At 41.2% G+C, this 20,757-nt stretch overlaps 2 protein-coding genes across 4 annotated transcripts in view; one reads left to right on the top strand and one right to left on the bottom strand.

The window, feature by feature from the left end:
- LOC124110636 (set1/Ash2 histone methyltransferase complex subunit ASH2-like) overlaps positions 1–2,434 on the top strand; it is a 104,999-nt gene extending 102,565 nt beyond the window's left edge. For both annotated transcript variants that reach the window (XM_048392275.1, XM_048392276.1), the window contains one exon: positions 1,091–2,434. In XM_048392275.1, coding sequence (XP_048248232.1) covers positions 1,091–1,183 — 93 coding nt within the window. In that variant the 3' untranslated portion in view covers positions 1,184–2,434. The remainder of the gene's footprint in view (positions 1–1,090) is intronic.
- Positions 2,435–3,555: 1,121 nt separating this feature from the next.
- On the bottom strand, positions 3,556–20,598 carry LOC124110638 (geranylgeranyl pyrophosphate synthase-like). 2 transcript variants are annotated; one of them, XM_048392277.1, is made up of 12 exons: positions 20,385–20,598; positions 19,921–19,982; positions 18,710–18,778; positions 16,375–16,460; positions 14,574–14,620; positions 13,394–13,510; positions 11,695–11,796; positions 10,672–10,732; positions 10,230–10,308; positions 7,320–7,422; positions 6,415–6,529; positions 3,556–4,642 (listed from the first exon to the last, which is right to left on the bottom strand). In XM_048392277.1, exons 1-12 carry the CDS (start codon positions 20,410–20,412, stop codon positions 4,552–4,554), a joined length of 960 nt encoding a protein of 319 aa, XP_048248234.1. In that variant the 5' UTR covers positions 20,413–20,598; the 3' UTR covers positions 3,556–4,551. The 2 variants fall into 2 exon arrangements, with proteins under 2 accessions (XP_048248234.1, XP_048248235.1); XM_048392278.1 differs by having other exon boundaries at positions 19,933–19,982.
- Positions 20,599–20,757: the final 159 nt, after the last annotated feature.

Raw genomic sequence — 20,757 nt, 5'->3', positions numbered from 1 at the left:
TAATGGTTGGTTGGTTGGTTTGTTGTTTAACGCCGCACTCAACAATATTCCAGCTATATGACGGCGGTCTGTTAATAATCGAGTCTGAACCAGTCAATCCAGTGATTGACATCATGAGCATGTGATGACATGCATAACCAAGTCATCAAGTCTGACCACCGATCCTGTTAGTCGCCTCTTACGACATGAATTGGTTGCTAAAGACCAACTCTAACCCAAATCTTCATGGGAAGATTGAATGATAATATGATAGGCAATGGATACACAATACCTTTCGATGTTTGAAGGATAATTTACACTTGATTTACACCAGTGATCAGTAACAATAATCCTATGATAATGACATGCAAGTAAAGGTTGTGTTATATCACCTGTAAATAATCAGGCCAGGCAAATCTGAAGCTGTAAACATGAGCAATATACTGAATAATCCAGTCAGGTGACACACAATCAGTCAGGAGAGACATTGTTATCATCTCATGCTCGTGGCAGTCACCCCAAGAGGATTCTGGGTTAGACAGCCTATGTATGTTGGTAATGGTGACACAATGAGTCGGGTGATTAGGCTGTTTTGTTTGCTTGTTTGTTGTTTAACACCGCACTTTGCAATATTCCAGCTATATATAGTCTGTAAATAATCAAATCTGGACCAGACAATCCAGTGATTGACATCATGAGCACTGATCCACGTAATTGGGATGAAATGACATGCATCAACCAAGTCAGCGAGCCTGACCACCCGATCCCATTAGTCACCTTTAATGACAAGCATGGGTTGCTGAAGACCTATTACCTTACCCCAGTGGCCTGGATTGGTATAAGTCTCTGGTTTGCCTGGTCCAGACTCGATTATTTATGGGCTGTCATTATATGGATGGAATATTGATGAGAAAGTAACTATTCATATCAGTCAGGCCTTACAGCAAGCAGAGGGATTGATCCACGATGTGAGGAGGATTTTATGTCCACTTCCTCTTCTGGCACTGGATTGTCTGGACTAGACTCCATTATTTTCAGGTTGTTATCATATAGCTGGAATATTGCCGAATGTAACAAACTAACGAATGTGACTCTCTTCCCCTGTTGCCAGGTGTCCGAGGCTGCCCAGCAGGCCGTGGTGGACTACACCCTCTCGGACCTCATCTACCATATAGAGAATGAGGGCAAGTTGCCGGAGTTTTAACTATTAGGAGACAATAAGTTACAACCTAGGAGTGGTGGATACAGAAAGATTTGTCTGCCTTTGGGGACTGTGCAGTGTTCACATCCGTGTGTGTCTTCCCAGTGCCTCACGGGGCATGACCTGACCAGGGCAGAGGTGTACACTGAGGAGAGCTGTCATCCGGACTTGAAGCAAGTGAAAACGCTTAAACACTGACAGGTTCTTGTTTGACTGGACAATAGACACATGCTCTGATGCCTGTACAAAAGGAGGAGAATTTATCTCAAGATTGCTGCAACATCTGCTGATGTGGAACTGACCATCCGTTAAGAGAGCTGTTGTGTCAAAACCATCTCAACTCAAGCGCAGTATTAGCTTGTCACATTAGTGCTGTATTGTCAGGAAGGTGCTGCTTACTGATCCTGTATAGTTGTGTGCACTCGGTCTCAACCAGCTGCTGTACCTTGATCCGACATCTGGCTGGTCCACTAGACAAATGCCAACCAGGTCCTGTGTTTTCAAAATCAAAATTGCTGGTCTTAAATTTATAAGTTTGTTTCCCTCTTTTCTTAACCTATGACAATGAAAGAACAGAAATTGACAACATATTTTGAAACATAATGTTGTGCAACAAAAAACACTGTGTAGACATTTTTCTGTGGCGCCAGTGTCCTGGTCATTTTGGCAACTTGAAAAAATGATATTTGCTGCAAAATTTGTTATGATGTTTCAACATGTGCCAAGGATGTTGTCCAGGATAGGTTACATCAGCGATAGAAACTAACAGTTTTTGTCCACTAGTCCTTATAACGTATGACAAATCCCTTAAAAAGGCAAATTTCTACCTGTCCTTACAATACCTAAACTATTGGGCAGTTTGGCAAGGACTATAGGACTAGTGCCAATTTCTATCGCTGTTCATGTGTATTTACGTCGTACATGTAAATGTATGTGATAGTGTAAGAGAAGATTGAGGACTGATTTCTATCTTTATCAAATTTGATTTAAGTTGTTCGTTGATGTTATGGTAACCTGTTGTGATTGCTCGTCACTTATGTTACGGAATACTGGATTATTTCCTGGAAAGGAACCTGTCTTGATGTCTATGTCTTTGAAAGTGTCACTGTCAATCATGTGTTTGCATTATGTTATAGCATGGTTCAATGAATCATGTACATCATTATTGCCTTTTTTAGAAATTTTACAAGAAACAATTCAGTGTTGATGTCTACATAAAGCCAATTTATTCTGAATAAATACTGAAACAGCAAATTCAGGAATCAGTGCAACCAAAGATTGACCACCAATCCATTGAGTCGCCCTGGACACGTCATAGGATGGAACTTGTTGTTACCCTGCCTGACGCTCGGCTTTCAGGGATGAAATTACTGATTTGAGTCAGTATACTGTCTCTATGTTAAATTCTAGCATGGTGGCATTATGAAACTGACATTAGTCCAGACTAGTACAAGTAGCCACACACTCACTAAAATGTACGTCGCTATGTAAGTGCAATAATCTTGGAACAAGCATTGGTCGTTGGGGACCAGTAATAACCCAGAATAACCATGAGGCCACTGAACCTCATTTTTCCACATGAAGTTGATCATAATAGTCAGTAATGCTGTTTTATGCCTAAGCCAAAATATTATCATGGCAGCCTGTTAGCAATCAAATTAGTGGTTTGGTATGTGTTGTTTAATGACGCACTCTGCAATATGATGGCAGTCTGTTATCAATCAAATCGAATAATCAAAGCAATTGATTGATATTATGAGCAAAGGTCCATGCCGTCTGTAAACGATGACACTCTTTCCATCAAGTCACTGTGTCTAAGCGCCTGATCCAATAAGTCACCTGTTACATGTGTATAATGATACGCCTGTACAGTACTGAATCGCGATACAGTGCCCATGATACAATACATCGATTTACAACTCCTGTATCCCGATACATACGATACAATACATTAGTAATTGTATTGGTGTAAAAGGCATTAGTAATAACAAAAACTGTTCAACAACCAGGTTATGCAGATTAGCTGGTATTCCCTGGTTGACTATTAACAACATAACCTTCACAGTGCCACCTTGCCTATATTTTACTGCCCTACAATATCCCATCTTTAATCTCTGAAATTTTAAAACAAATGATTCCAATGTGATTCACCAGCAAAAAGAAAGATTATCAACTTATGAAATAAAAGTACTGTATCGTGATATGAATCGTATCACCCCCATAGCATCTGGATACAAGCAAGGCCTGCTCAGGACCTATTCAAACCAGGAGGCCAACACATCATCAGCGGTGTCTCGCCAGCAACCAATCGACCAGCACAACTAACATATCCCATATTCACAACTCGGGGTAAAAACAAGGCAAGGAAAGGTAGATCGACATGAGACTGTTTAATCAATGCACAGAAATGCCCTTTTTTAAGGGGAAATGGACAAAAAGAAGGCAAATTTGATGGTAAAAGTGTATAACAGAAAACAATGCTTTGAGTATTTGGCTGTACAACTGGAACGTCACACGATCACATCTCACGATCACATCTCACAACCAGCATCTATCTCGGCCACGAACACAATGATACATTCACAACTACAACACAAACCTATCAGTATTTACGCTGTAGCTTTAACTGGAAAGAAATATACCATTAAAAATGAACAGAGATGTGTAACCCTACTCAGAGATGCACGAAGAGCAATAGTGAATGAGTTTGGTTTTACGCCGCTTTTAGCAGTATTCCAGCAATATCACGGCGGAGAACACCAGAAATGGGCTTCACACATTGTACCCATGTCTGGAATTGAAGAGCAATAGAATATCCCAAGAAAGTAGGCTGTAGTAATCTGATGCTGATATGACCCTCACTTGGAAGGGTAGCCATTGAAATAAAGAATACAACTACGATTTGCTACTTTGAGTTCAAGACCCTGACTTGAGGATGGCCGAGTCAGGCCGACACCAATGTTTTTTTCCCTGCAGTGAATATTTTTTTGGTTAGTCTTTTTATATGATGGCAGTGACCTTTGACAAAATAGGGTTTTCTCATTCATATTCATACATATTCAAAATGTCATCTGCATTCGTTTACTGATTTTCATTGTCACACATATTTTGGACCTCTTTGGGGGGGCTTGAGATTCAAGCCTGTATTAAGTTTACACACAACAGAAAAACTGTCACAAGTTGCTGGCAACTGCAGACACCGATATGTGACATTCATTTGTTCACTTTCATCCTACCAGCACTTAGTCATCATCATTATCATCCCATCTGCCACGACTTGAGCACACGACGACATCCATCACAGACTTGGCCTTCCACTAGGCCTACAACAGTATTGTATAGATGAGGTTTCATTGAGTCTCCACCATCTACTATGATTCCTCTGTGTATACTTTCTTCAGCTCTCCCACAAGACTTGACAGCGTAGGGTTTCCACCTTGTTCCTCAATTAGCTCCAGGGCTCTGAAACATGGATGACGCTGACTGAAATATGGAGGACAGGGACCTTTGTGACCGAAACATGGAGGACAAAGGCTGAAATATGTTTGGACAGTGACCTTTCAGACAGAAACATTGAGGACAATGGCTGAAATATGGAGGACAGGGACCTTTGTGACCGAAACATGGAGGACAATGGCTGAAATATGTTTGGACAGTGACCTTTCAGACAGAAACATGGAGGACAAAGGCTGAAATATGTTTGGACAGTGACCTTTCAGACAGAAACATTGAGGACAATGGCTGAAATATGGAGGACAGGGACCTTTGTGACCGAAACATGGAGGACAATGGCTGAAATATGTTTGGACAGTGACCTTTCAGACAGAAACATGGAGGACACAGACTGAAACATGGAGGACACAGACTGAAACATGGAGGACAATGGCTGAAATATGTTTGGACAGTGACCTTTCAGACAGAAACATGGAGGACAAAGGCTGAAATATGGAGGACAGGGACCTTTGTGACCGAAACATGGAGGACAATGGCTGAAATATGTTTGGACAGTGACCTTTCAGACAGAAACATGGAGGACAAAGGCTGAAATATGTTTGGACAGTGACCTTTCAGACAGAAACATTGAGGACAATGGCTGAAATATGGAGGACAGGGACCTTTGTGACCGAAACATGGAGGACAATGGCTGAAATATGTTTGGACAGTGACCTTTCAGACAGAAACATGGAGGACACAGACTGAAACATGGAGGACACAGACTGAAATATGGAGGACAAGGACCTTTGGGACCGAAAACATGGAGGATAATGGCTGAAATATGTTTGGACAGTGACCTTTCAGACAGAAACATGGAGGACACAGACTGAAATATGTTTGGACAGTGACCTTTCAGACAGAAACATGGAGGACAGACTGAAATATGGAGGACAGGGATCACAGTGATAGGTTTTATGAGAAACATTTCATGCCCTTCGGATGTAAGGACACAAGCAACCAAATCACTTTTCATGACCACACAATCCATTTGGTTGGCTGTCATTTGTAAAACCAAAATTTCATACATGTTTTTAATCCAGTGTGACATTATGACGTGCAGTGTTTTAAACTGTTCATAACTGGCTAAACGAGAGAATCAAACGTACAGCTTGACAAATGAATGAGCTGACCAGAAGTCTACAGTACATACACAGGGCTGATGTCCAATATGCCAGTGCCTCATCAAGCTTGTGCGGTTAACACAAATAATCGGCTACATAAGAACACTGATTTATTTCATATGACTATAGTAAATCTGTAATGTCATGATTAACTATAGTCATATGAAACAATCTAGTGTTCGTTAACTTCTTCTGAGTTGTATATAGTCAACATTTCTTCAACAATTGCTCCATTCATCTCATAATATTTGAACGGGGGGGGGGGGGGGGGGGGGGGAACTTTAGGCATACAATACAATCAACACTTTTTTTAGTTGCCTCCTCATTTTAAAAATCTGTAAGCCATTTTATGTTTTTATATTTTCTATAAGGCTTCTCTATAACATCAACTGAAGAAGGTTGGGATTAGTTTGTTAGGTAGAACTATTTGTAGCTCATCAAGTCACACGACAAGGGAAGACATGCATGTTGCCATTTGCTTCATCTGTGGGTACCTGATGCCAGGTGTTGCAGGGAGGTACGTGGGGATGATTTATATAATGGCATGAATGCTGCCAATGTTAGTGACAGCGATGCCACCTATGACGATCTCACATCTTCCACCACCGACATACTGACCTCTGCTCCAGGCTGACCAGTGTCTGCTTGGTGTAGTCAAAGGACCCGATCTTCATCATGTAGTCTACACAGTACTTCTTCAAGTCATTGTCCGTTGTTCTCTGTCGTAAAATGTCGTGTGGCAATTAAGGCAGTTAAACTTGCTAGCTGCACATTTTATAAAATGTGATAGGTATTGTAAAAACAAAAATGGTTTCGGGGTCAAAATGTTCCGAAGCTCTATGAAAAAAAAGGAGAAAAATAAAAATCTGAAATAAGCCTTCCATACCGTTCCCTCAGCTCTAACCCCTCTACCCCTTGTCCCCTCACCTTCAGAAACACTTTCTTGATTACGCTCAACCAGACCTTGGCCTCACATATCCTCTACCTCACGGATCCTGGCCTCATATACCCTCTACCTACCAGACCTTGGTCTTGCATACCTTCTACACTCACAGACCTTGACCTCATGTACCCTCTTACCCCACTTGACCTTGGTCTCACATACCCTCTTCACACACAGACCTTGACCTCATGTACCCTCTTACCCCCACTTGACCTTGGTCTCACATACCCTCTACCCCACCAGATCTTGGCCTTGCATACCTTCCTACACTCACAGATCTTGACCCCATGTACCCTCTTCCTCACCAGACCTTGGCCTTGCATACCTTCTACACTCACAGACCTTGACCTCATGTAATCTCTACCCCACTTGACCTTTGTCTCACATACCCTCTACCCCATGAGACCTTGGCCTTGCATACCTTCTACACTCACAGACCTTGACTTCATGTACGCTCTTACCTTGGCCTCACATACCCACACACCTCACAGACTGTGCACTTCCCTGCACCATTACGGACCTCAGCCCTCCCTGCACCCCTCACCCTCCCTCCCTCCCCACTGCCCTAGAACAAGGATACTGATGATCTGGTTGTTGTCTGGGCTGGACCGGATGGCATGGATGAGAGGGAAGGAGAACTTGCCCTCTGTCAGGTCTTCACAGTAGCTCTTGTTGGCTTCATACTGAAACAGGCCACAACTTATCAGTTCCGTCTCACTTACTGAAACAGGCTACAACTTATCAGTTCCGTCTCACATACTGAAACAGGCCACAACTTATCAGTTCCGTCTCACTTACTGAAACAGGCTACAACTTATCAGTTCCGTCTCACATACTGAAACAGGCCACAACTTATCAGTTCCGTCTCACTTACTGAAACAGGCCACAACTTATCAGTTCCGTCTCAAATACTGAAACAGACCACAACTTATCAGTTCCGTCTCACTTACTGAAACAGGCTACAACTTATCAGTTCCGTCTCACATACTGAAACAGGCCACAACTTATCAGTTCCGTCTCACTTACTGAAACAGGCTACAACTTATCAGTTCCGTCTCACATACTGAAACAGGCCACAACTTATCAGTTCCGTCTCACTTACTGAAACAGGCTACAACTTATCAGTTCTGTCTCACATACTGAAACAGGCCACAACTTATCAGTTCCGTCTCACTTACTGAAACAGGCTACAACTTATCAGTTCCGTCTCACATACTGAAACAGGCCACAACTTATCAGTTCCGTCTCACTTACTGAAACAGGCTACAACTTATCAGTTCCGTCTCACATACTGAAACAGGCCACAACTTATCAGTTCCGTCTCACATACTGAAACAGGCTACAACTTATCAGTTCCGTCTCACATACTGAAACAGGCTACAACTTATCAGTTCCGTCTCACATACTGAAACATCCTGCAACGTATCAGTTCCGTCTCACATACTGAAACAGGCCACAACTTATCAGTTCCGTCTCACATACTGAAACAGGCCACAACTTATCAGTTCCGTCTCACATACTGAAACAGGCCACAACTTATCAGTTCCGTCTCACATACTGAAACAGGCTACAACTTATCAGTTCCGTGTCACATACTGAAACATCCTGCAACGTATCAGTTCCGTCTCACATACTGAAACAGGCCACAACTTATCAGTTCCGTCTCACATACTGAAACAGGCCACAACTTATCAGTTCCGTCTCACATACTGAAACAGGCCACAACTTATCAGTTCCGTGTCACATACTGAAACAGGCCACAACTTATCAGTTCCTTCTCACATACTGAAACAGGCCACAACTTATCAGTTCCGTCTCACATACTGAAACAGGCTACAACTTATCAGTTCCGTCTCACATACTGAAACAGGCTACAACTTATCAGTTCCGTCTCACATACTGAAACATCCTGCAACGTATCAGTTCCGTCTCACATACTGAAACAGGCCACAACTTATCAGTTCCGTCTCACATACTGAAACAGGCCACAACTTATCAGTTCCGTCTCACATACTGAAACAGGCCACAACTTATCAGTTCCGTCTCACATACTGAAACAGGCCACAACTTATCAGTTCCGTCTCACATACTGAAACAGGCCACAACTTATCAGTTCCGTCTCACATACTGAAACAGGCCACAACTTATCAGTTCCGTCTCACATACTGAAACAGGCCACAACTTATCAGTTCCGTCTCACATACTGAAACAGGCCACAACTTATCAGTTCCGTCTCACATACTGAAACAGGCCACAACTTATCAGTTCCGTCTCACATACTGAAACAGGCCACAACTTATCAGTTCCGTCTCACAGACTGAAACAGGCCACAACTTATCAGTTCCGTCTCACATACTGAAACAGGCCACAACTTATCAGTTCCGTGTCACATACTGAAACAGGCCACAACTTATCAGTTCTGTCTCACATACTGAAACAGGCCACAACTTATCAGTTCCGTCTCACATACTGAAACAGGCCACAACTTATCAGTTCCGTCTCACATACTGAAACATCCTGCAACGTATCAGTTCTGAAACAGCCCACAATGTATCAGTTCTGTAACAGCCTGCAACGTATCAGTTCTGAAGCAGCCTGCAACATATCAGTTCTGAAACAGCCTGCAACGTATGAGTTCTGAAACAGCCCACAACGTATTAGTTCTGTCACAGCCTGCAACGTATCAGTTCTGAAGCAGCCTGCAACATATCAGTTCTGAAACAGCCTGCAACGTATGAGTTCTGAAACAGCCCACAACGTATTAGTTCTGTCACAGCCTGCAACATATCAGTTCTGAAACAGCCTGCAACGTATGAGTTCTGAAACAGCCCACAACGTATTAGTTCTGTCACAGCCTGCAACATATCAGTTCTGAAACAGCCTGCAACGTATGAGTTCTGAAACAGCCCACAATGTATTAGTTCTGTCACAGCCTGCAACATATCAGTTCTGAAACAGCCTGCAACGTATCAGTTCTGAACTAGCATGCAACGTATCAGTTCTGAACTAGCATGCAACGTATGAGTTCTGAAACAGCCTCCAAAGTATCAGTTCTGAAACAGCCTGCAACGTATCAAATTAGAGGCAAACAAACATGTAACTGATTCATATTCAAGGTCATAGTCTATCTCTATAGAATATACTGTAACATAGACATGACAGCAACATATAGCTTGTAGGGACCATATGAATTAGTCGGATAAACTGGCACTGTATTCTATCCATTTCCTGGATTCTGATGGAATCAAACAGATTATTAATTCAAATCAGTATTCATTCAACAATTCATTCAAACAAAACATGGAACATTATCTCACAAAACTAGCACAGCATAAGCATTTCTAACTCCTGAGTGCAGCGTTAAACAACAAACTAACAAACTCTTACTCCTAGCTGTGTACTTCATTGTGGCATACAAAATATATAACACGATAAAAATGAACACAACACACTTGTATGCCACACAGAGCTCAGTGTCGATGTGTCTCACCTCTTTGGAATATAGGTTGGCATAGTCGTCTCGGATCTGGAAGTACAATCCTAGTACATCTAACAAAGGTTTAAAGTCACTGAAATATAACAGAAACACTTTTTCATATATCACATAAAATTATAAATATATGAAGAATTTTTAGACCAGACGTTTTTTGGAAGCCTTGAATAAATGTAAATGTGAAAGTTAACATAAAACGGAAAAAAAGCACTGATTTTTTTTACTCCGCTATAACCAGAAATAATTAAAAACATTTACTGTCAGTATCAAGATTAATAAATTATGTAAAATATTATAATCAAAACCAGTTGAAAATTATCTTAAAAACTTTAAAACGCAACAAATTATGAATTGAGAGAGGAAATTAAAAAGTGTTTCTTTTCAATATCCAACCTCAATTTGGAGCCAAAGAACGGTAACACCAGCCTTGTGTACATACCTCTTGTTGTCACTGAATAGTTGCATAAGTCGAACAGCTAGACCAAACAGTCCACCTGTCTCTGAAACACAAAGTCACATTGTAGTATCAAGGCCAACAGGATTACTGTTTCAGTCACGAAAAAAGATTGTTGTGCTTCTGTTGGAAGTGACCGACAGGGTTGTTCATAGCCGGTTAAAAAACACACTGTTGACCTGCTGATGACACACTCAACAATAACAAAGAGCCCCCCCCCCCCAAAGTTGTTTACCACATGCACATTGCCATGTATATATTGTACATGCTCAGCTGATAAATATCCCCCAATCAAGACACTCTTGGAGTACTTCTGATTGAAATCCTTGATAAGAAGTGAGGTGAGGTGAAATGAGGGTTAAAATCGCATCCAAGATTACTGCACTTATATAGCGTATGTGTTTGTGGCTGCTTGTACTGGTTCAGACTAATGCCGATTTTATAGTGCTAGCTGAGGTACCATGCCACAGTTTAACATGACCACAAGTCCAGGGAGACGGTCTGCTAATAAGCGACTTATCCTGCAATTACATACATTACAAATATGCATCCTACAAGCTACCAATATGACGACTATAAAAATATGCATCATACCAATATCCTTTGGATTTTATAGAACCAAAAATATGCATGATACAAGCTACTTATATCATTTGGATATAACAACACTAAAACCGTGCATCTTACAAGCTACTGCAATGACAACACTATTATACCTCTTACTATCCTCGGGCATGATGACATCCCATTTTATGTAGCTTACAATCTCTCCATATTCATCATGACCGCTAAAGCTTTACAATATATCTAATACAAAGAAACATCGGAGATACTGTACGTTACTTGAATCTATATCTCACATCAAGCAACTATGTAAAAACAATGGCTGTATGCGCCACAATGTGACAGACTGAAAGTTGTTGTCCATATGATCTACACCAGACATTTGTAGCTATGACTGCAGTACTGTGTAGAGATATGATTCTACAATGGATATGAGATACTGACTGCGTATCACCATGGTCTTGTAGTCCTCTTCTGTGGGGCACAGCACCGCATCTCTCCAGTAGATGTCCATCCCCTGCCCGCGATGAAGCTCCAGCAGCTGCTCTGTAACCATGGTAACACCCAACAGGTTAGACTAACATTTAGTCTCTGAAATCTTATATTACACAATATCCTTCTTGACTCTAAAGAAAAAAAAAATTCCCTATGCTGATTTGTGGAATAGAGCTAGCTTGAGCTGGCTAGACTTGCCTTTGTATGCATTTCTAGATTATTATTTTTTCATAAAATAAATATATTCCACGGTCATGGTGCAGGACTACCAACAGGTATACATCATGATGAACAAAGAGGACACTGTGGACCGGGACTCTTTAGTTCTGGTTAATTCACTTCCTTCATCATGTTCAGTGTTTCTGTCCTCCAACCATAAACAATACCTTGAGGCTTAACAAGTAATGAGGAACAGACGAGCGAGGGATGTCCTCTACATTTCTCTATGCATGTTAAGCAGAGTTTAATTGACTAAAAGCTGTAGACTTGTGGAGAGTACCGGTAATCTGACCCTGGTTGCTGTGAATAACAGTGAGTTGTGAGATCTTCCGATCGCTTCACACAAAATTTCGCCAAAATTAATTAAAATAATATTAAGGAATTTTAAATAAAATTAATACAATAAGTTACAAACATAAGTCCAGATATACAATGAACACTTTTAATAACCAGACAGTGTAAATACATGATTAATTTGCATACTTCAGAATGGATTTGTTGACATGTTATTTCCAGTGTTACGTGCTCACGGTAATGTCTTTGTGTTGGGGGAAAAAACACCAAAACTCATTATGGTGTGTATAATGCGCACCCCCTTCTATACAGCTGAGTTTTTTGGAGAAAAAAGTGTGCACTTTACTAAGAAAAAACAGTATTGAGTAAATCACTGCCAAGCCTTGTTTGATTACATTACTTCCAGTCACATTTAAAAAAATTAAAGTTCTCACTCTTTGTTTGAAATAATATATGCAATTAACTTTATTATTTTTAATCAGCCTCAGATGAATATGCGCAGGACCATGTTTTTTATGAACAAATGAAATGCATTCAGATCCTTTCGATAGGGGAACAAACGGTAGGTATGAATGCAACACAAAACATATATTTTTCATTAACAATTCATGACATTTGAAATTCAGATATGCAGGACAATTACGTTTTTTCATCCATGCATGTCATCTGATATTATTGTACATGCCACATCTATCCCATGTGACCCTGATATCAACAATCCAACCATCGGCATATGACATGGAGGAGCCATTGACCATCTGATCCCCATTTCATTCGGCTCTTACAACAAGCATGAGGCTCTTACATGCAAGACCTGTGAAGATCCGGGGTAGAATAGGCCTTTAGCAACCCATGCTTGCTGTAAAAGGCGACTATGCTTGTTGTAAGAGGCGACTAGTGGGATCGGGTGGTCAGGCTCGCTGACTTAGTTGATGCATGTCATCGAACCCTGATTGCGTGGATCGATGCCCATGATGTCAAACACTGGATGTCTGGTCCAGACACGAAAATTCCAGACCGCCATCATATAGCTGTAATATTGCTGAGTGTGGCGTTAAACAAGAAACTAACAAACAAATGTCACATGCAAACTACAGAGGTCATGGGCAGGTGCACCTGTGACCTGTAAACTGACCTGTAAATACTGTATTGACCTCCGGATGACCGAGGCTGTGGAGTTTTGACAGCGCTAGGAAGTACACATAATTGGCAGTGTTGATTGTCTGTGGAATTCCGTAAATACTGTGTGCCACTGCAAAATTCCATCATATCACCATGGTTTAGCATGCATCACACTTGCTACCATACCAGACTTTTGTAATCAACAGGAAATATTTACATTGAAAACTAAATCCTACATATATTTCTATCTTTACAATTTACATGCATTAAAATATATATGTACCAAAAGATTAACATTGAATAATAACATAAGACAAAGATAAAACAGGCATTTTCCTTTTTGGGAGGAATGAGTAGCTGTAATTGGGAATTGGGAGTTATCTCCCTTTATCTGTTGTATCACAGGTTCCACTACAACAAGAATTAGTTGTGCAGCCAGCTGCTTTCCTAGAGAAGATGGAGCGTGCAGTGATGAAGCTAGCAGCTATAATTGGATGATACCATGAAAGATTTTGAAATCTCCATTCACCCAGTAATTATTAAATGACCATGTTTTTCAAGTTGATTCTTTATTTTTAACTTCATTATTGTGACTTTTTATACAGAATGTGTGCTTGGTATATTATGTGATTTTATTGCACCTTTAGGTCTGGATATGCATGCATGTATATAGAACGGCAGTTGAATGCAGAATTATAAGTTATTAAACATAACTTTACAGATGTCCATGGGAAATATTTGGTTGCGTGCAGCCTACAGGGCAAGCGTATATTTCAGTAATTCCTACTGTCTATGTTTTTCTGTTTATACATCACCATGGATACGTATTGGCAAGAATTGAAAGTAAATGAAGTGAATCTGGGACCAGTTTGGGTTTTAAAAGTTTTTAAAGTTGAAAACATATTTTACGTTGATATGATCTTGGGGGCATCAATCATGGATGGAATTGACCCATGACCGCCTCCTTTTAAAAAAATATAAATAAACTGGTCCAGACTTGATTATTTACAGACCGCCGTCATATAGCTGGAATATTGCTGTGTGCGACGTTAAACAAACAAACAAACAAAACATTACTATAGACGTCTATGGGAAATCATTTGGTTGGTTGTAACCTACAATGGCAGAGAAGTGTCACTACACAGGTCCCACTCTTAATACCATCATGACTTTCTGTCAACAAATACACTTACCTGGTATTCCTCGCCTCAGCTTGGAATTATCCTCGATGTCATCTATTCTGTAAACGACAACACTGCTTTAGCTTTCACGGAGGAAAGTCATCATATCATACGCTTGCTTTATCATAACTTAGCAGTCTTCTTAACTTAGATCAGGGTTTTAACAAAGACAAGAATATTGCCTCACATATCATTAAAAACTGACAATGGATGCATGTAACCTGCATTGAGATTGTTGACCATCTATAGTAGTGAGTGAGTGGGTTGGGTTTTACGCCGCTTTTAACAGTATTCCAGTTATATCATGGCGTGTCAGCTTAATGTGGGAGGAAAGCCCGAAGTGATGCAGGTCTCAGACGTTTACCACTTCGGTGAAACCCACGAGCACGGGTATGGTGCTGACAAACCTAGAAACATAATTGGGGCGAACCGGGATTCGAACCCACAATCATAGGTTTCTGGCGTGCCCAAGGGACGCAACTCTGCACAGCAAATCGCGGCGCCTTAGACGACTGGGCCACCCGTGCCCCCGACCATCTATAGTAATGGCAGTCTTCACAGGTCGTGCAGTGTTAAGTGTTATTCTCAGTCAGTCTGTAGACATGGTAGAGGAAGTTGTGGTCAGCCTGTGACGAGCAGTTTCAAGGTCACAGACATTTACCCCTTTGTTGAAACAGAAGAGAATGGGTTTGGTGTTGATAGACGAAGGATCATATTTGGGATGAACACTGGATTCAAACCCATGGTTTTACCCTGATCTACAAAACTAGGGCTCCAGTGGACCACCAATAATTAATTGTAAGGGCCCTTACAGGAAATATGAGGGTCCTGTAAAGTAAAGAAATGGTGCAGTGCAGTGCAGCACAGCGTAGTGTAAGATTTGATAATTACTTTAATTACAGGACCTCATATTTCTTGTCCAGAGTATTATTGTATATCCCTAGGGAAGCAATATTTCGGGCATCCATTCTATCCATTTGTTCGTCATGTTCGTACAGGGCACATATTTCTGTGTTGTGTAAAGCCCTGCAAACTCCAGACTTCTCTTCACTCTGGCTTCAGCACCTTCCAAAGGCAAGAGTTAACTGACTATAAAAAGTCTGGTTTCCACCCCTGCCAAACTAGGCTGGAATTATAGAGTTATATTTTCGCTTGACTAATGAGTCTATGCATAGTCCAATAAAAATCACGAAATTGTCATCCGGTTCGTAAACTGCCATGCACATTTTGGTGGATTGCAGGATTTGCAAAGCATGTGTACCGCCAACCAGGCATCAGATATTTTTACCAAATTTTTAATGTTTTCAATCATGTGATTTGATGCCCTTCACGGAGAAAGACCTGTTTTATGACACCTGACCCAGCTGGGGATCTACAGTGACCTGACCCAGCTGGGGATCTACTGTGCCCTGGCCCTGCTGGGGATCTACAGTGACCTGACCCTGCTGGGGATCTACTGTGCCCTGACCCACTTGGGGATCTACAGTGACCTGACCCAGCTGGGGATGTTCTGTGCCCTGACCCTGCTGGGGATCTACTGTGCCCTGATCCTGCTTGGGATCTACTGTGCCCTGATCCTGCTGGGGATCTACTGTGACCTGACCCTGCTCGGGATCTACTGTGACCTGACCCTGCTAGGGATCCACTGTGCCCTGGCCCTGCTGGGGATCTACTGTGACCTGACCCTGCTGGGGATCTACTGTGCCCTGGCCCTGCTCGGGATCTACTGTGACCTGACCCTCCTCGGGATCTACTGTGACCTGACCCTGCTGGGGATGTACTGTGCCCCGGCCCTGCTGCGGTGACTACTTACAGTAGACTGGCGTTGTGAAGCATCTGTATTACTTCTCCAATCTGCACAAGCTTGTCTTCTGGGATCTTCAGCCAGTAGTTGAGGGCCTGAAACATCACCGGCACTGAGACACTATGTGAACACACAGTCGTGCTACATGTAACACCAACACTTCCCTGCCATACATAATGTGCTGCTATACATAATGTACTCAAGGACATTCATGGACATGATGGAACAATTTGTACAATAGCTGTTGTATGACGGACGAGATACAATTGCATGACAGATGAGAGACAAGTGTATGACGATGAGAGACAAGTGTATGACGGATGAGAGATAACTGAATGATGGATGAGAGACATGTGTATGACGGATGAGACACAAGTGTATGACGGATGAGAGACAAGTGTATGACGGATGAGAGACAATTGTATGATGGATGAGAGACATGTGTATATTAGACAAGTGTATGATGGATGAGAGACAAGTGTATGACGGATGAGAGACAAGTGTGTGATGGATGAGAGACAAGTGTGTGACGGATGAGAGACAAGTGTATGACGGATGAGAGACAAGTGTATGACGGATGAGAGACAAGTGTATGACGGATGAGAGACAAGTGTGTGATGGATGAGAGACAAGTGTGTGACGGATGGGAGACAAGTGTATGACATGAGAAACATGTGTATGATAGACAAGTGTATGATGGATGAGAGACAAGTGTATGACGGATGAGAGACAAATGTGTGACGGATGAGAGACATGTGTATGATAGACAAGTGTATGATGGATGAGAGACAAGTGTATGATGGATGAGAGACAAGTGTGTGACGGATGAGAGACAAGTGTATGATGGATGAGAGACATGTGTATGATAGACAAGTGAATGACAGATGAGAGACAAGTGTGTGACGGATGAGAGACAAGTGTGTTACGGATGAGAGACAAGTGTATGACATGAGAAACATGTGTATGACGGATGAGAGATAACTGAATTATGGATGAGAGACATGTGTATGATGGATGAGAGACAAGTGTATGACAGATGAGAGACAAGTGTATGACAGATGAGAGACAAGTGTGTGACGGATAAGAGACAAGTGTATGATGGATGAGAGACATGTGTATGATAGACAAGTGAATGACAGATGAGAGACAAGTGTGTGACGGATGAGAGACAAGTGTGTGACGGATGAGAGACAAGTGTGTGACGGATGAGAGACAAGTGTATGACATGAGAAACATGTGTATGACGGATGAGAGATAACTGAATTATGGATGAGAGACATGTGTATGACGGATGAGAGACAAGTGTATGACAGATGAGAGACAAGTGTATGACGGATGAGAGACAAGTGTGTGACGGATGAGAGACAAGTGTGTGACGGATGAGAGACAAGTGTATGACGGATGAGAGACAAGTGTATGACAGATGAGAGACAAGTGTATGATGGATGAGAGACATGTTTATGATAGACAAGTGTATGACGGATGAGAGACAAGTGTATGACAGATGAGAGACAATTGTATGATGGATGAGAGACATGTGTATGATAGACAAGTGTGTGATGGATGAGAGACAAGTGTGTGACGGATGAGAGACAAGTGTATGACATGAGAAACATTTGTATGACGGAAAAGTGACAAGTGTAAGACGGATGAGAGACAAGTGTGTGACGGATGAGAGACAAGTGTGTGACGGATGAGTGACAAGTGTATGACGGATGAGAGACAAGTGTGTGACGGATGAGTGACAAGTGTATGACACATGAGAGACAAGTGTATGACGGATGAGAGACATTGTATGACACATGAGATACAATTGTATGACGGATGAGAGACAAGTGTGTGACGGATGAGAGACATTGTATGACACATGAGAGACAAGTGTATGACAGATGAGAGACAAGTGTATGATGGATGAGAGACAAGTGTGTGACGGATGAGAGACAAGTGTATGACACATGAGAGACAAGTGTATGACGGATGAGAGACATTGTATGACACATGAGATACAATTGTATGATGGATGAGAGACAAGTGTTTGACGGATGAGAGACAATTGTATGACACATGAGAGACAAGTGTATGATGGATGAGAGACATGTGTATGATAGACAAGTGTATGATGGATGAGAGACAAGTGTATGACACATGAGAGACAAGTGTATGATGGATGAGAGACATGTGTATGACATGAGAAACGTGTATGACGGATGAGTGACAAGTGTATGATGAATGAGAGACAAGTGTGTGACACATGAGAGACAAGTGTATGATGGATGAGAGACAAGTGTGTGACGGATGAGGGACAAGTGTATGACGGATGAGATGATGACACTTATTTACTCACTGCTGCCAGCTTGGTCCTGATCTTCTTGCCAGGAATCTGGCAGATGTAATCGTATGGTTCAAGGAGCACCTGATGAGGAAATACAAAAACAGGTTCATATTAACATCATTATTTGTCTGAGCAAGGTATTGAATTGAATTTCGCAAAATTAATTGTGTATTATGATAACTCATTCAAGGACACTAAAATATTTTGTTACCAGGTTTCACTGTGGTTCTGTCTGCCTTGCAACCAGGCTTTAGTGGCTGCCTCAGTTAACCCTCACTTTAACAATGGGTGCATAATTCAAGTGTTGAAAAAATGACCATCAAGGGTACTGTGTGTTATATTCATATACCAGCAGATGTATATTAAAATGTAAATTTAATAAATGTTCTAAGTCTTTTTCTTTCATTACCATGATTACCACTTCAACTGTTCTCTCGCCTGAACATAACAACACAAGCATACAACACATTTCGAACAGAGAATAATGGTACTGAGCAGAAAGGTCTGAAGTGCAGACGACCACACAAAGCTACAAGACTAACTTCTCCAGTGTATCACCACGTGTAAATATGAAACTGATAAAAATCAAATAAATCACACATGCATTACGGGTCCATCACTTGACAAAACAGTAATACCGTATTCGACGTAATAAGTGTCCCGGGCGCACTCAAAATTAGAAATAGGGGGCTCTTACTGGAATATTATTTTGGTGAAAAAAAAACAGGGTTGAAAGATTGTAAATTTCGTGGTTTATGCTGACAGCCAGAAATGTTTATATAAGACAATGTAAGACGGATATATTGTTCCAGAATTTAATTGCCCATAATAAAGGTGCATATAACTCACAAGTGCGTATTATACGCGAATAAATAAGTCTTGTGTACATTGATCAATCGGAAGGGGTGCTAATAGAGCGCTGAATAGAGCAAGGTGGTAATTACGTCGAATACGGTCATTTGTGAACAGAAACAATAAATGCATCCGGAACCTCCTCTCAGAGAAAAAGTGTGTATCAGTCTACACAATGATTAGACTTGGACTTTCTAGAGGTAACCTAGCTCTTCATTCAAACACAGTATGTTTATGACATTACACCTTTACGCTATGATCAACAACATGTCTCTATGTTACTCCAAAAACATCAAACAACCATGCAACGTAGTCCATGCAGTGGGCATTTCAGCTCCATAGAAGAGGACAACTTGGTCAATCTACCCCACCTTCTCAATTACCTCATCTGTGAAACTTGTCTGCAAAGGCACAGCACTCATTTTTTTGGAGTCTGAAAGTTGGACAAATAATCATATAACAATTATCTTGAACATGAAGAAAACGAAGGGGGGTGGGGCCAGTCCTCTCTCGGATAGGGATTTCATCATGTTCATAGCTGAACATGAAACACATTCGTCTTTAATATCAATGTATCATGCAACGCTTGGTAGATACATGGTATACAAACGGGCTACAAAATTTCAATATTCATCAACGAAATTCTGTGATTAGAAATGTTGTGCACTTAAATAGTTCAATGAATATTACCAAGTGCCTTTAGTGGTATTGTTAAATAAATAAACATTTCAAAGTTACTTACAAGTTGTAAATATGTGGGAATAATTGAGAAATTCACAAAGAAAACATTTTCGTTATGAAATAAATAATAAATAGAATTGAACGAATATATTACTGTTAGTTGGCTGTTGGCTGTCTTGCATCTCAAATGTATGAAGGTCCTTCCTACTGCAGAGATCGATCAAACCTCGAATTTGTATCGCGCAAATATACACTCCCAGTGACACCCGAGATTATATATGCTTGCTGTTAATGAGATGTGCAACAGTTATATTGAGCACCTAACTCATCCAGCATCACCCGGAAACGTCGGCATTCATTTCACGTGTTTCCTGTTTACTACATAAGTAGAGTTACGATAAATGTTTTCGCATTTAGATACGATGTCTAAACAATAAAAAGACATGTTTATGGAAACATTCATAAAACTCCTCTAAACCGTTGTTTTCTACGTAAAAGTACCAATTAACCTTGATTTTGCGAAATAG

Source organism: Haliotis rufescens, unplaced genomic scaffold (genome assembly GCF_023055435.1).
Source record: "Haliotis rufescens isolate VD_foot unplaced genomic scaffold, xgHalRufe1.0.p SCAF_11, whole genome shotgun sequence".
Lineage (NCBI taxonomy): Eukaryota > Metazoa > Mollusca > Gastropoda > Lepetellida > Haliotidae > Haliotis > Haliotis rufescens.
This window is presented reverse-complemented; position numbering and strand designations above follow the sequence as displayed.

Excerpts from the sequence above, each read along its gene's own strand:
- LOC124110638 (XM_048392277.1), bottom strand. The coding sequence starts at position 20,412 with ATGCAAGACAGCCAACAGCCAACTAACA. Across the intron at positions 16,461-18,709 it reads TCAGGACCAAGCTGGCAGCA|GCCCTCAACTACTGGCTGAA; the intron begins GTGAGTAAATAA and ends GTGATGTTTCAG. Across the intron at positions 13,511-14,573 it reads GCTGAGGCGAGGAATACCAG|TGGCACACAGTATTTACGGA; the intron begins GTAAGTGTATTT and ends GGAATTTTGCAG.